This window comes from Centruroides vittatus, unplaced genomic scaffold (genome assembly GCF_030686945.1).
Source record: "Centruroides vittatus isolate TY-2023 unplaced genomic scaffold, ASM3068694v2 scaffold_861, whole genome shotgun sequence".
Lineage (NCBI taxonomy): Eukaryota > Metazoa > Arthropoda > Arachnida > Scorpiones > Buthidae > Centruroides > Centruroides vittatus.
The window spans coordinates 3,995,644-4,009,345 of NW_027122718.1; the positions used below are offsets into that span (position 1 = coordinate 3,995,644).

At 30.1% G+C, this 13,702-nt stretch overlaps 2 protein-coding genes across 3 annotated transcripts in view; one reads left to right on the forward strand and one right to left on the reverse strand.

The window, feature by feature from the left end:
- Nucleotides 1–4,754: 4,754 nt before the first annotated feature.
- On the reverse strand, nt 4,755–10,818 carry LOC136990077 (uncharacterized). Of its 2 annotated transcripts, none has more exons than XM_067288425.1 (4): nt 10,668–10,818; nt 6,082–6,237; nt 5,944–6,001; nt 4,755–5,523 (listed from the first exon to the last, which is right to left on the reverse strand). In XM_067288425.1, the coding sequence occupies exons 2-4, from the start codon at nt 6,142–6,144 to the stop codon at nt 5,102–5,104; spliced, it is 543 nt and encodes a 180-aa protein (XP_067144526.1). In that variant the 5' UTR covers nt 6,145–6,237; nt 10,668–10,818; the 3' UTR covers nt 4,755–5,101. The 2 variants fall into 2 exon arrangements, with proteins under 2 accessions (XP_067144526.1, XP_067144527.1); XM_067288426.1 differs by lacking the exon at nt 10,668–10,818 and adding an exon at nt 7,170–7,295.
- A 2,555-nt stretch (nt 10,819–13,373) lies between these two features.
- LOC136990076 (bone morphogenetic protein receptor type-1B-like) overlaps nt 13,374–13,702 on the forward strand; it is a 47,323-nt gene continuing 46,994 nt past the window's right edge. Inside the window, 1 exon segment of the mRNA XM_067288424.1 lies at nt 13,374–13,502. Within this exon segment, the coding sequence (XP_067144525.1) occupies nt 13,415–13,502 (88 nt within the window). The 5' untranslated portion in view covers nt 13,374–13,414.

The window sequence follows — 13,702 nt, forward strand, 5'->3', positions numbered from 1 at the left end:
ACCGATTTAGTTCAACCATTTCGAGCTTAACTCCTGTGTTAAACCATCCGACTCCCATTCAAAATCGTGCCTCCCATACAGTCTAACATTCGTACATACAGAAAAAAAAAACCCGAATCTTTTGCGTATCTCGACATTTCGAGGTGCCCCGAGTTCAAAAATGCAAAAATTTGGGGTGGGACCATTTTTTGAACGATCGCTACACTTTTCCTCTGTTACATATAACAACCAGAAAAGTAAAAATTATCCTATTGACTCATTACTTAGAGGAATATTTTAGCTTTGGAATAAAAAAGTTTCTACGTTCCATCTTTATTAGAACTGTATTTATTGATGCTAATATTCTGGGGTCGAGTGATAATGTCGGAATTTCCGGGCCTACTTTGTTAACAAGTCCGTCCCTGGTCGGAGGCGGAGTCGTGTAAAAATCTACCGACTCCACAGCCCTGGTTAAAACATAAAAAGCTAACCAATTTACTAATTACTTGACCCACCCACCCAATAAGCGCTCATAAAATGTTTATTGTGGTGTTTTAAACTCTGTCCGCCCTGTGGGCAGTAAGAGGACCATTTTTTAGCAAGTCCAATATGGGTTCGGCAACGCCCACAAGCCCAAAAATATATGGGATATTTCTAACCCGTTCGGATTTAATCCCAGCTCAATATATTGCCACTTTAATTGCTTCTGCCATGTTTGTATCCGGGTCGTTTTTCGTAGGCGAGTGGAGAGGCAGTCAAGTGTCCTGATGAGAAAAACATCTTATATTTCCTTGTCTGTTTATAACTATAATAATATTGCATTGAACTGAGCTGTTTCTGCTTTCAAATCGATTTATGGAGATGTTGGAATCGTAAACAGAAATAAATAATGATGTGAAATATGTACAGATATTAGTTGAAAATATTTTCCCATTTTGGTCCACCAGTGTCCGAGTGGATAAACCACTGAACACTGTCGCATATGAGCTGTCCGCGTAGAATTTTCCGGGTTTTGTTTACGTGCCTAACACCTAAATAGGGTCACACAGAAAATCTTCTGCGAATCATTCCATTGGATCAAAGCAATCCTTTGGAGGATTTGGATGACGTGCAATTCCATAAACATTGTCGGCTTCAAAAGCATGTACAGATATGCTTATTACATTCATATTGAAGCAATAATTAGTGTAGTAACGGGCGAGTCGGAGTCCATTTCGCGAGCGCATATCCGAGCGCACAAAATTTCTGGATCCAGACGCCACTTGCCTCCAGCAATTGGACTCGCCACTTTGTATGACGTCACAATAATGTTGCCGATAGAAATAAATTCTAAATTCGCTAATTTTCTGTACAGCAATCTCTACAATCAGAAACCTATAGTAATAATTTCTAGTCAAAATCTATTATTTTTATTATATCAGTTTATAATTATGTAATATTTGAAGCAGCAATTAATTAAATTAATTCGTCGTTTTTTATACATTAATCTATCAATACAGTAGAGAACCGAAAATCGGAATCAATTAGGGACTGGGGTTGTTCAGATTAGTGATTTGTTCCGAGTACCGATTATGTACGAATAAATATATTAACCTGTCCGATGTTCAAATTTTTCTCCGTTGCGTGTCGCTTCGTGTTGAATTTTCGTCGATTTTAAGCCTAACGAAAATTTTTATAATAATAATCGAGGCTATCGTATCGTTAAAAATTATTTCTGCATTTTGTACAAACAAAATAAATATATTGAATATAAAAACATGAAAATTATACTTTAGAAGTAAATTTAGTATCAAAAACGTTCGATTCAGCACGACACAGTCCGACTGAAAATCGTTCCGATTACCGGCGATTCCGATTACCGGGGTTCCGATTAACGAGTCTCTACTGTATTTCAATTCAGTTAAACTAAAAATGCTAGACTTCAAGGAAGCCATAAGATGGGCCGTCGGTTTCGTCAAAGATGGTAATACAATTGATGAAATCGTAAAGCCCTACACGACACGCTTTTCCGAGGGTTTTGCGACAACTACTGTCTATGATTGGTCGAGAGAGTATCACGTGATAATAGGCCGCCATTTTCTGGTCGAACAATAGATAGAGATCATTGTTGATTGTAACGTTATTTCTTGCTTTCCTGTTTTTTCTTTCGTTTATGAAATATATATATATATATATATATATATATATATATATATATATAGTTGAAAATTCGAAATATTAATATATAATTTACGATTTTTCCACTTAAAGTTATCTTTTAATTGCAAATTTTCCATATTTTTCTTTAGTTATTTTCATTTATTTATATTTTTATTAAGGAAATCATCATTATTATTATTATCAACATATACGCATTTTTCTACTCAGAATTTACAATTATCCATAATATTCTTTGTTACAACTCGACTGAAGATTCTTCTTACGCTAGACCATTCTTTTACAATCATTCATCTATTCTCTTCTTCGTCTTTGTTTTCATGGAGGAGATTAAAGAGAGATTGACTGATTGATATATGAAGAATAGAACTAAGAGAGAGGAAAGACTTTTCTTTTAGATCTATTCTTCTCAGTGTAACAAGCCTGACTCTTGAGTTTTTATAACGAGTCTAACTAGCTGATTGCTAAATAGTGTGCTAAAACAAATATCTTCTTCATCATTTTTCAATTACAGTAGTCTATAATTATTTTCTCTCAATTCTTTCCGTGTTTTCAATTGCTAAACTTCTCTGGACATTATTTTTAGCATTCTTGCACAACACGCATCAAATGCCTTGATTCTTTTAATGCTCTATTGTCATTGTTCTAATCTGGCATCAATAAGAGAACACTGACCTGTGTAAAATTATATTAAAAAAATCAACCTATAAAACATCCGTCGCTTCTCTTCTTTTTCTTACAGAATAATGCCTAAATCATTCCTATTATTAACTTTATCTCACCTTTCTTTTTTAAATCTATTCTACTAATGTTATTTAGGGAGTGCCAAGATATCCAAATTAGCTTAATTCGTCTAACAAATACATTATGTATTAAGTAAATTGTTTTTATTTCACACATATATATATATATGGTATGCAATATATATACATAACTTATAAAAATTTTCTATTCTTTAATCTTAATTCCATATTCTGAGTTTGTGTATGAAATGGAAGTGGAAGCCAAAGTGTTTGGATCAAGTGAAAGAATTTCTGGCAGAAAAGAAAAGCTGCCAATACTTCTGGAGAAAACATGACGTTATCTGTCTAAAAATATTAAGTTTTCTCAGTGTTACTTGCTCCATCTTTGTATTCTTTGGCTAATTCTTTGTTTTGATTTTCTATATATAGTTAGCCAATACTTAATAAAGGTTTTTACAGTAGACATTTTGGTTCCAGTTTTACATAATTGTACAATAAGAACACTTGATGAAATAATTTGTTTTGTGAAAACAGTTTTAACGTAATACTGATAATTATCGTTTTAATATTTTGAAATCTAAATAATTAATAGATATTTGAATAATAATAATTTTAATTAAGACCGAAGATGGTTTTAAATTTCTGTTATTCATACTTTACTGTTCATTTTCCTGTTTAAACAGTTTTATATCCATTGAACATCCTTAGTTGGTGAACAAATTTAATTTTAACACATAAAGACTAAACAATAAATTAAATTGTTTTAAAACTAAATCATCTATATAACACGTGGAAATAGAAATTATGTAAAGAATAAAACATAATTTTCAAATTATAATAACTAAAATTTAATTTCGAGTAGAATAGTTTATAAAACGGTTTCCAGATGGCGACAGGAATTTTTCGCATTGGAATTTTTTTCTGTTTTCTTCATTTTTTATTATAATGCTTCGAAATACTAGATTTTTCTCTCACCATCCGGCTGTCTCCTATTGTGGGTGTGACCGAACCCATGAATGGACACGGAGAAAGTCTAATTAGATGGGCCGAAAGAATTAAAAACGAGAAAAAACAGGGAGGGGGAATACTAGATTACTCTTACGCTTATAAAAATTTACGAAAGATTTAGTGTTTATTAATCCCTGCTTGTAATTTTCTTTCCGTTTTATATTATCTATCGTCGATTACCCGAAAAATCGACTTTAGAAACGACTAATTTCAAAAATTACGATTGTTAAGGCCCACTGTTGAGTTATCTCATTACTAACACTAGTGTTAATGTTTATTTTTATTACAGTACAAATCACAGTACAAATATAAAAAGCATCGTTAGTGAGTTACAGGCCGAATGCTTCACTGTGCCCATGCATTTGATGCAATAGAAACAACGTTGACGTGGTTTGAAATGCAATTTGAAGCAGTTTTTCAGCTCTGGTGGCGATTTTGCTCGATCGAGTCAAGCCAGGGTGTTAGCAAAACATTGCGTTAAATAGAGCAAAATGGGTGACTTCGTTAAAAAATATTATATATAATTTGTACGCGACTATTTTACTTTTTGTGTTTTTATTCTTTCCCTACCAAGTATGATCAGTTATCCGAAATCGCCTCCCCGATTATTCGGATAATCGGCGCTCTACTGTATTACGTTCTTGCTTATCTTTTCAATATTATTATAATTTTATGCAAAATTGTAAAGAATTTGCCGTATTATCAGCTCTTCTCATTTAGTTTCTTAAAATAGATATAATAAATTAATAGTTAAAGGTAACTTTTGTTTTACTTGCTTCAATTAAATTAAAACGTATAAGCTTAATATATATATATATATATATATTTTAAGCTCGTAAAGTATAAAAAGAAAAAAAAACACGAAAATTATTCTTATAAATTTATTTAAATCTGTAACGTCCATATATCACAGCCCATCAATCATTTCGAAGCTATCGTTTCCATATTCATGTAAGAGAAGATTTTTAAATTGCGGAAGGATTTTAAATGGACAATTGCAGACAAAACTATAAAAAAGCATTTTAAATATAAAGCAGAAAACTCTAAACAGCTCGGTGACAGGAAATCTCATGTATGATTGACAGATGGTACTCTGGATCTGATGCCCTGTTGTTGCGATTCAACAGAGGGGAAAAAAAAAAATTAAAATTATCAAAGATGATTGATAAGTGTTCGATTTGCACAATAAAACACAAAAATAAACAATAACGTTTTTATTCATCTTCCTCTTCTTCTTCGACTTCTTCCTCCTCTACTTCTTCCTCTTCGACTACTTCTTCTTCGACATATTGAACATATTGAGTACCGGGTGGTGCTCTATATGTAACTGGTACTCCAATACTAGCTGTGTGTTTTATGTAATCATCGAACCTACCGACTCTCTTGACTGGTTTAGGAATAGGAGCAGAGACGGTTCCTGTTCCTACGTTATTTCTCGGTGGCCAAATATCATCCGTTCTACGACGAGCGGGTCTTGGATCTTGAGGTGCAAAAACTGGGCCTCTGCGCATCTGTGAAGGAGATGATGGATTCCATTGGATTTCTCCGGGAATGTGATGGACGATAGAACCAGGTTCGTTGTTCGAATACATGTTTTGACTAGGTGGTGGCCAGATGAATTTTTTTCCTTGAGATGCTGTTTAAGGAATTAAGCAATAAATCATAATGTTAATTTATAATTCACACGATCCGTTGTTTCTTAATAATAGTTTATACATTAAATTTTAAACGCCAACTGATAACGAAAATGCAATGGCGCGTTATGGCTTCGTGGACTCAGGCAAATTTGAATTAGGGGCTGCATGTATAGTGTTGACTTCAGACATTTTTCTTCGAGAAAATTTTTTGGGAAACTATTTTCTTATACAGTAATATATTGGTTTGACGGTCCTGTTGGTGAGGGTCCCAGGGAATTGGCCTTTTTGCCCGTAAGATAACACGCCACTGCAAAAATGGACAACTTCCTAATCTAAAAATATGTGCTTTTATCTTAATATATTAGAGAAATTTGATTAATTTAATTAATATATCTCTTTTAAATTTTAAATAAACTTACACTCCCTAACAATCGTTGGCGAAAATCCTGTTTTGGGAAGTTCTCTTACGCTGGATGTCTGTAAAAATAATTAAAATTATATAAGCTCTTTGTATTAATTACATTCTATTGATTTAATTAATCAAAACTTAATATTACTTTAGGAGGCCAAACATTCCTTCTTTCCCTTCTAACTGTGGTTACTGCTGGACTTGGAGTCATCTCCTAAGAAATCGAAAAGCGGAAGAAGACAATTAAGTTAAGTAAAGTCGTTATTAAGTTTAGTGTTCGATCAGTTGATGCTTCAGTCCGTTCCTAGAAAAGAAATGAGATTATATGTGTACATAATATTAATCAGAGATGTTAATCAAAATCAAAATGCAATTTCCATCTCCAATTTGTCAAAGACAAGCTAACAATTATATCTCATCCATATAAAGCTTACAATAGGAATTTTTATAAGAAATAATTATTATTAAATATTATAAGTTCTGAAATTAAAAATTAACTAAAATTGTATGCTAATTAAATTACAATCCGCATCGAAGTAGTCAGATGGTCTACTAATTAAACTTTTTAAGTTAGTCTATTATTAGGGCTTAAATCAGAATTTTATTTGAGATATTTATGTATTAAAATTCTATATATTATATTACATAAAAGATAATTAGTTTCTTGAACGATACCGAGTGAAAGTTATCTCTGATTTTGTAAAGATTATGGCATAAAAATATTTTCTTTGACAAATCGACGTAACGTATGCTGTAATTCAGTTATATATAAATTGATTGAAAAATAAAATTTAACTTTTATGAAATGAAGCCAAGTTTCTCTCTCAATATCTCTAGTGTCATTTTATCTTAGCTTATAAAGCACGCTATCTTGCACAAATAAACTCATAAGGTGCGACGTGTTCGGACTTCTATTTAATTCTGATGATATGTGACGTGCCTAAACTTTTAATATATATAATTTCACTTAACGAAATATAATAATCTTATTGAAAAAATAAAGAATTATGATCATTGTAAATTCCATAGACGTTTACTACAGATGTACAGTACATACTGCAGTACTTATTTAAGACTGGGGAATTAATCTTATAATAGTAATTATCTATATTTACATTTCATGTTTATTTATTTGATTAAAAATGTTAAAAATAAAAAAATACGAGACCGATAAAGTAGAAATAATAAAAATTATAGGGAAAAAAATACTCATTAATTGAATTGAAAGTAGCCTACATCGGAGGAAAGTCGATAGAGACGAATTAGTCACGGGAGCATTATCAAGAGACGAATGCGATGTATGTCTAGAAGCCAATACCTTCAATGAATTTAAATTCTTGATACCGACGTTACTTGCAACTAATGCCAACTACTAATTGCGAAATTCGACTCGTCTTTCTAGAGATTCGAATGAATTTAGAAAAAGATTAATGACTAAACATTTATTTTCTGCATCATTGTCACCTATTGTATTTTGAGCGGCAACTATAATAAAACGGATTTTGCTGTCTTTAATCTGGAAATTTTCGAAACTATATATTTATTGTTGCAAGTTATTCCGGGAAATTTAATTCATTCGCATAACCCGTAAGGCTTTAAATATAAACAGCTGCAACTATTTAAATATTTAACGTAGAAAAAATTATTTAAAAAAATGAAAGTAGTTCTTTACAATTATTATCACTTTCCGCACTTATGTTTACGTTGCGACTATTTACTAGACGTAGCTATGTAAGTGGAACTATATTTAAATCCGTAATTTATCTGGCGAAAATCTAAATATAATCTCGTGACATATATAATATTAAAGCTTAAATAAATTAATTACAATAATCGTAATTGTCTTTTTTTTTTAGTACGAATTAAATTAGGACTGCATTATTATAAGAACGTAAATGGTAACCATTAATCTACTTTACAATGTACATTTTCAACAGAAAAACTTGCCTTATTATCTAATAGAGGTCAAATATTTCGACGAACAATATTTGTTGCCATATAAGGCTTTCTGTTAATGTTTACATCCTAGTTACAAATCTGATAAGTCCGTACTTACAGATATGACCCGATAATTTTTATAGTAAATCCGGTATTACGAAGCACTCGAATAATTGCAGAGAAATTCGATTATATACTCGAAAGATATTAACGGAATGGGAAAATAGCAAATCCAGAAGAAAACATATTTGCAGTTGGCACCTTTTTTCTTTGTTTTTAGTAGGATTAAAAGTCTTCCGTCTTTAAAACTAGTTGTAAATTTCGGGTGCTTTTACTGGCTTGTTTCCTACAGCTGTCATTTTGGCGAATGTGTCATTAGCAAACTATGCTCTATCTGTATCATTTCTCGCTTTCGAACCATACCAGGAAGCAAATATGGGAAATCATGTAATAGTAAAGATGTATTATGTAACCTACACATTAACAATTTTTGTTTCTTTTTTTTTTACAGTGAGCCTAAAGCAATTCGAATCATCAACAGCATATAATGAATTTTTACGGTTTTAGTACTATTCTAATTTAACAGTTTCTTAAATTTGGCTCTTTTTCAAGTCTCTTCACAATAATGCAAAACTAGATCACTTCACCTTGACTTTTAAAATTAAACCATTAAATTCGCATAAAAATTAATTAAAATTAATGACTGCAACTAAACGAATTAATAATCGAATGTTTCATAGGAGTAATTAATTAGTAATTATTATTTTTTTAACATTGTCTTGAATAGAACAATGTTAAAAAAATAATAACTATGCAAATTCCTAATTTAATTTAATTGTTTATTTAGACGTAGATATATAATATATTTTGTAGCCTACATAACATAGGATAAGAATTTTTGTAGTGTAGAATGCCAATATATAAATTTAACTGGTTTTAATTTTCAAGGATGTTTACATTATAATTCTTACTTTCAAATTATTATCATATTTAGCAGGGTGGAATATTTTTGTGTTGTATACAAATCTCATATAAACAGGGGGGGGTTTAAAATATTGCCCACTATGTTGAAAGTGTAAATTACGCAATATAGTATTTTAAATAAACATAATATAAATTTACGTCGTTTTCCACAGCACATTTCTACACCATAAATTTTTTGAATTAAACAGGAAACGAAAAATCTCTGGACATAAGCCAAACTGGTTGAAAATTACTTCATGAACATCCTTATTTAATGATTACTCAAAATAATAATTATTTTGAAACTAGATAGTGCCTAAAATATATAGATCCAACAAATGTACATTTTTCTAAAAGGAAAAAAAAAATTCCTATTTTTTTTTTCCTCTAAAATGTTTACATAATACGAATTATAATTTAATACAAAAATACTAAGATATAAATCAAACAATGTCAATTTTTCCCCCCTGTTAATATTAAAAGATATTTTATTCACGTGCCAAATATCCTATGGAAGGTGATCAGTGACACTTCGCAAGAAAAGTCAATTGTTCGAGCATAAAGGTGCTTTATACATTCTAGGTTATTGTAGCTAAGAAAAAGAGAGCTCATTTGGCACTCCGATCTAAATTGTTTTCTACAGTTTAAATAATGAAAGAGTTTAAATGAACATTTCAAAAAATAGTCTAAAATAGCTAATGAAATAAGCTATATTTTAGCATTTTGTCCCACATTAAATCGACTGGTAGAAGGTACATACATAGCTTAGTTCATACCATCCAAAAATAACTCAATGGCCTGTTTTCCAGTCTGAGTTACTCATTTCGGTTAGCTTAGCCAGATCCACCTACATTGCTTACTCTGTGTTATGATACGTGTAGTTTGATGATTTTTAAGTCAATACCAAGTAGGACATTCAAGGACAGTGTCTCGTTAATGTGTCCCAAAATTATTTTAGACTACATTAATAAGATCTCGGCGAAACTATTTCAATTTCCAAAATAAGAAATCATACGTAGAGAGTGCAGTCGATAATTTTCACATTCGATTCATATTCAAAAATGTATCTAACTTATCTAATTGATAATTAATTATGCATATAATTAATCATCTAAATTTAAATTCGATTAAATGAATTTGCTTAAAAATTTCAAGATTAAAAGATCTGACGTTTAATCTCGAATAATCGAAGAAAAACCAATTATTAATCTACTAAATAAGTAATTAGTAATTGTAGTCACGTAAACAATATTTTCTTTCTTCTCCTCTAAAGTCTTTAGTCAGTGAAACTTTTTCTTTTTATATCAACCCCTAAATTTAGGGAGGTGTTTGAACCTGTAAACATCTCCGGTTCGTCCTATTTCACAGAATTTACTGGGCCAATACATCAATTATACGCTCGCCATTAAAATACTTTACGTGAAAAAATGAAGTCTGATAATGTAATTTAAATTTAAATAATAATAACAACACAACGAGAAGAGCACGCTTCTCGTGTATATGGCTCGTGGTTTATTAAAATAATATTAGATTTTAAAGACTTTTTTGAAGAAAGTAACCGAAAATTGTAGAATTTTGTAACACAAAATTTAAAAAAAATTATTTTATTTTTATTAAAAGATTAGTCAGGAAAATAAAATCTCTTGTGTTATAATGTTTAAGTAAGTTTTATTTAGAAAGACGAAATATTTATTATTTTTTAAATAAAAACTAGCTATGAATTAAACTGTGCGTATGTAACTTTATACATAAAGCAGAAAACGAAGATTCTTAAGTAAATGATAGTCTCGGTTTTTGCATGCACTGATGATTCTCTAATAGAGGTCTACTTACGTATACAAAAGATGAGTTGATCTTGAGTAGTTGAAGAAACAATGGGCGTTCGTTGACGAAATGAAGCCAAGTAAACGACGAGATCACCTCTCTCTCTCTCTCTCTCTTTCTCGCTCTCTCTAGAACGCTATTTCCAGTCTTCTGACGTATGTGGTGTTTGCCAAATGACGCATCGACATTCTGTTCAAGACTTTTGGTATAAAAAGACATTTTGAATATAGATTTTCTTATTATTTTAAGCTAACACAACCATTCGTCGACATTCGACGATTGTTTATTATTGATAGTAATATAACTTAATCTTTTCTAAATTCGCTTAAACAGTTGACTTAATCGCTAAATCCCGAATTAAATTTTATTACCTAGGCATAGAAAGAATAAACTATAAACAAATCTTAAGCAGATGCATAGAATCATAAAGGTAATGTGACCTTAATCGCTTGTCCAAAACTTTGTTCTTTTAACAAGAAAAAAGAAATTTGGCAAAGATATTAGATAGAGGCATTTGAAAACACTTCTTTCTCCAAGAAATAAACTGGAATTAGAAAACGTGTTGCATGTAGTTTGAGATCATCCTTGTGTCACACAAGAAAGTAAACAAATGATTTTTATTATATCTTTTGTTTAGACAAGAAATCTAAGTTTGTTGCAGCTATCTTTATACTTTGTAGTCTAGTAGCATCTCAGAAAATGTTTTCGCATCTTATAAATAAATTATTATTTTAATCACATTAAAACCTCTCCAGAAATTAATTATTGTCTACAATAAGAAAATATTCAAACAACTAAGGATGAAAAAGAAAGAAAAAAATGTTGTATTCTCGTTTTATGGCAATCGTTCTAATTACTAACTGCCAAAAATGACTAACTTATATTTTATTTTCTGATATTTTGTAATCAATTTTGCGATCTGTTCGTCAATGAAATGATCACAATACTTACAAAACAATTTTTTGTGGTATTATATAATAAAATAATTTATTCTATTTGTTGTTTAAAACGTACAATTACCCATAAACGATTTTCTTAAAGTGGAGCCTGATAAAAAAAAGTGGACTTTTTTAATTATTTTACACCTAAATAAATACCTTAAAAATAAAATAAATTAATATTAATCGCATTTATTATAAAAACTATACAGCTTTTTCAGATTACGTATAGTAGATCTACCTCTCTTATTGTTCACTTATATGTCTATTTATCTATAATTTCTTTGATTCTTTAAGAATAAAAATAAGGAATCCGAATATAAATAGTGTATTTAAATTTATTTTGTTTGAACAAGGTCGTGCAAATAAGAGATTTAACACCTCTTATTTGGAAAGAATTAAAAAAAATTGATAAAATTAATATTAAACAATATATTGTGAACATATATAATATATTTATTTTGCATCCTTCTAGTCCCTTTTTAGTATACAGTATTGTATTGTATTACCCTGTATACGCTTTCATTAATATTTGAATAAAAATTAAAATATCATAAATTAATTGTGTGTCATCTGTTTAAAATAGTCATCTTGTTAAATCTCTCCTTTAATATTACCTCAGTTCAATTTTTTTTTTTAATTTAATCTTAATTAGAGAAGCTCTTCCTATTAAAACTATTTTCATTTAATTTTATGGTAATATTATCTATTAAATACGTAAAATATTGCATTCGAAGATGATTATTTGATTTGAGATAAAGTAATTATGATCAAAACACTTCCCACGAGATACTTAAGTCTGCAAGGATTTTCTGCAGTACTTAATTAACCATAGTTTCATTTTAATGCCCGGTAGTTATTAAATAAAACTTTTTTTTTTTTTGTTAAATTTTAAAATGTATAATAAAGTAGGTAGGTTTTAAATTCTATTTCAAGTATTTTTCCCCTACATCGACGTCGCGACACAATACATTCGTCGCAAACCTTGGCTAACAAGTAAGTGTGTCAAGAAATTTTTTCTTTATTTTACTGATGTTTACCCAGTAATATTATACGATATTTCTGTTATTTATGCCCGTTTAACCGGGATATTATCGGTTAAACGGGCGTAAACGATTGTAAATCCTGTTTTTCAATTTAAATGTAGCGTTTTCTGTTGTAACATTTAACACAGATAATAATTTCATGACGATAAACTTTATCTTCCAATAATAATAATAATAATGTCAAATTCTTTCGTGGCATTCGCGACATAAATTTTATGTAATACAGTAAAGTACTGGGAATTTAAACTGAAATAGAAAGAATTTCTATACAATTCCATTGGTATACTTATTCACCAGCCTGTAATTATCGATCAAATTAATTATTTTCTCAATGGGAGGGTAATTTATCTTTTACATCTAACTAATATTAAGTTATATAAGTCTATAAAATTTACAAGAAAGACATAATTAAGCAAGCAATCATTTATTAAAAAAGTCTTTCAGAATTTCTTAATGGGAAATTGTTATTAATGTGGTTGAAAAAAATAAAAATACGTGGATCATTTAAAAAATTAACAAAGGAAATGACACACAATAAACTACAGTTTAGTATATTAATGTTGTAACAGCCGTTGCCTATTCGGTTTTTCACGAATTTCGAGGTAAACATTTGAGGTTAGCGAATTTAAAACTAAAAAAAAAAAAAAAAAAAAAATTGATATGGTTTTAATTCCGACATCGGAAGTCGGCGTTTAATTCATATTTTCCGTATTGTCATTTCTATACGGCAGGGGGCGTTTCCACAGTAAGCGAAAGTTGTTTGTGGAAGAAAATGGCGCAGAAGTTTAGAGTTATTGGTTGTAGGCATTCAATCAAGCTGGTTTTTGGACTCTTTCTTCTAATCTACCATCCGACAGAATGTAAGTTACTTACGTCAATGCTTTAATATTGTAGTATGAACCGAGATACGTTATAATTCGTGCGAAAATGTCCAGAAACTAAGTTTACTTATTAGGCTTAAACACTGGCTGTGTGAATTTCGAATGATTATTATTTATCATTTGTTTTGAAAGATGCTCGTTGTTAGTATATACGCAGGCCGACTTATCGTCAGTTGCTG

Excerpts from the sequence above, each read along its gene's own strand:
- LOC136990077 (XM_067288425.1), bottom strand. The coding sequence starts at position 6,144 with ATGACTCCAAGTCCAGCAGTAACCACAGTTAGAAGGGAAAGAAGGAAT. Across the intron at positions 6,002-6,081 it reads GGAATGTTTGGCCTCCTAAA|ACATCCAGCGTAAGAGAACT; the intron begins GTAATATTAAGT and ends TTATTTTTACAG. Across the intron at positions 5,524-5,943 it reads GCCAACGATTGTTAGGGAGT|CATCTCAAGGAAAAAAATTC; the intron begins GTAAGTTTATTT and ends TTCCTTAAACAG.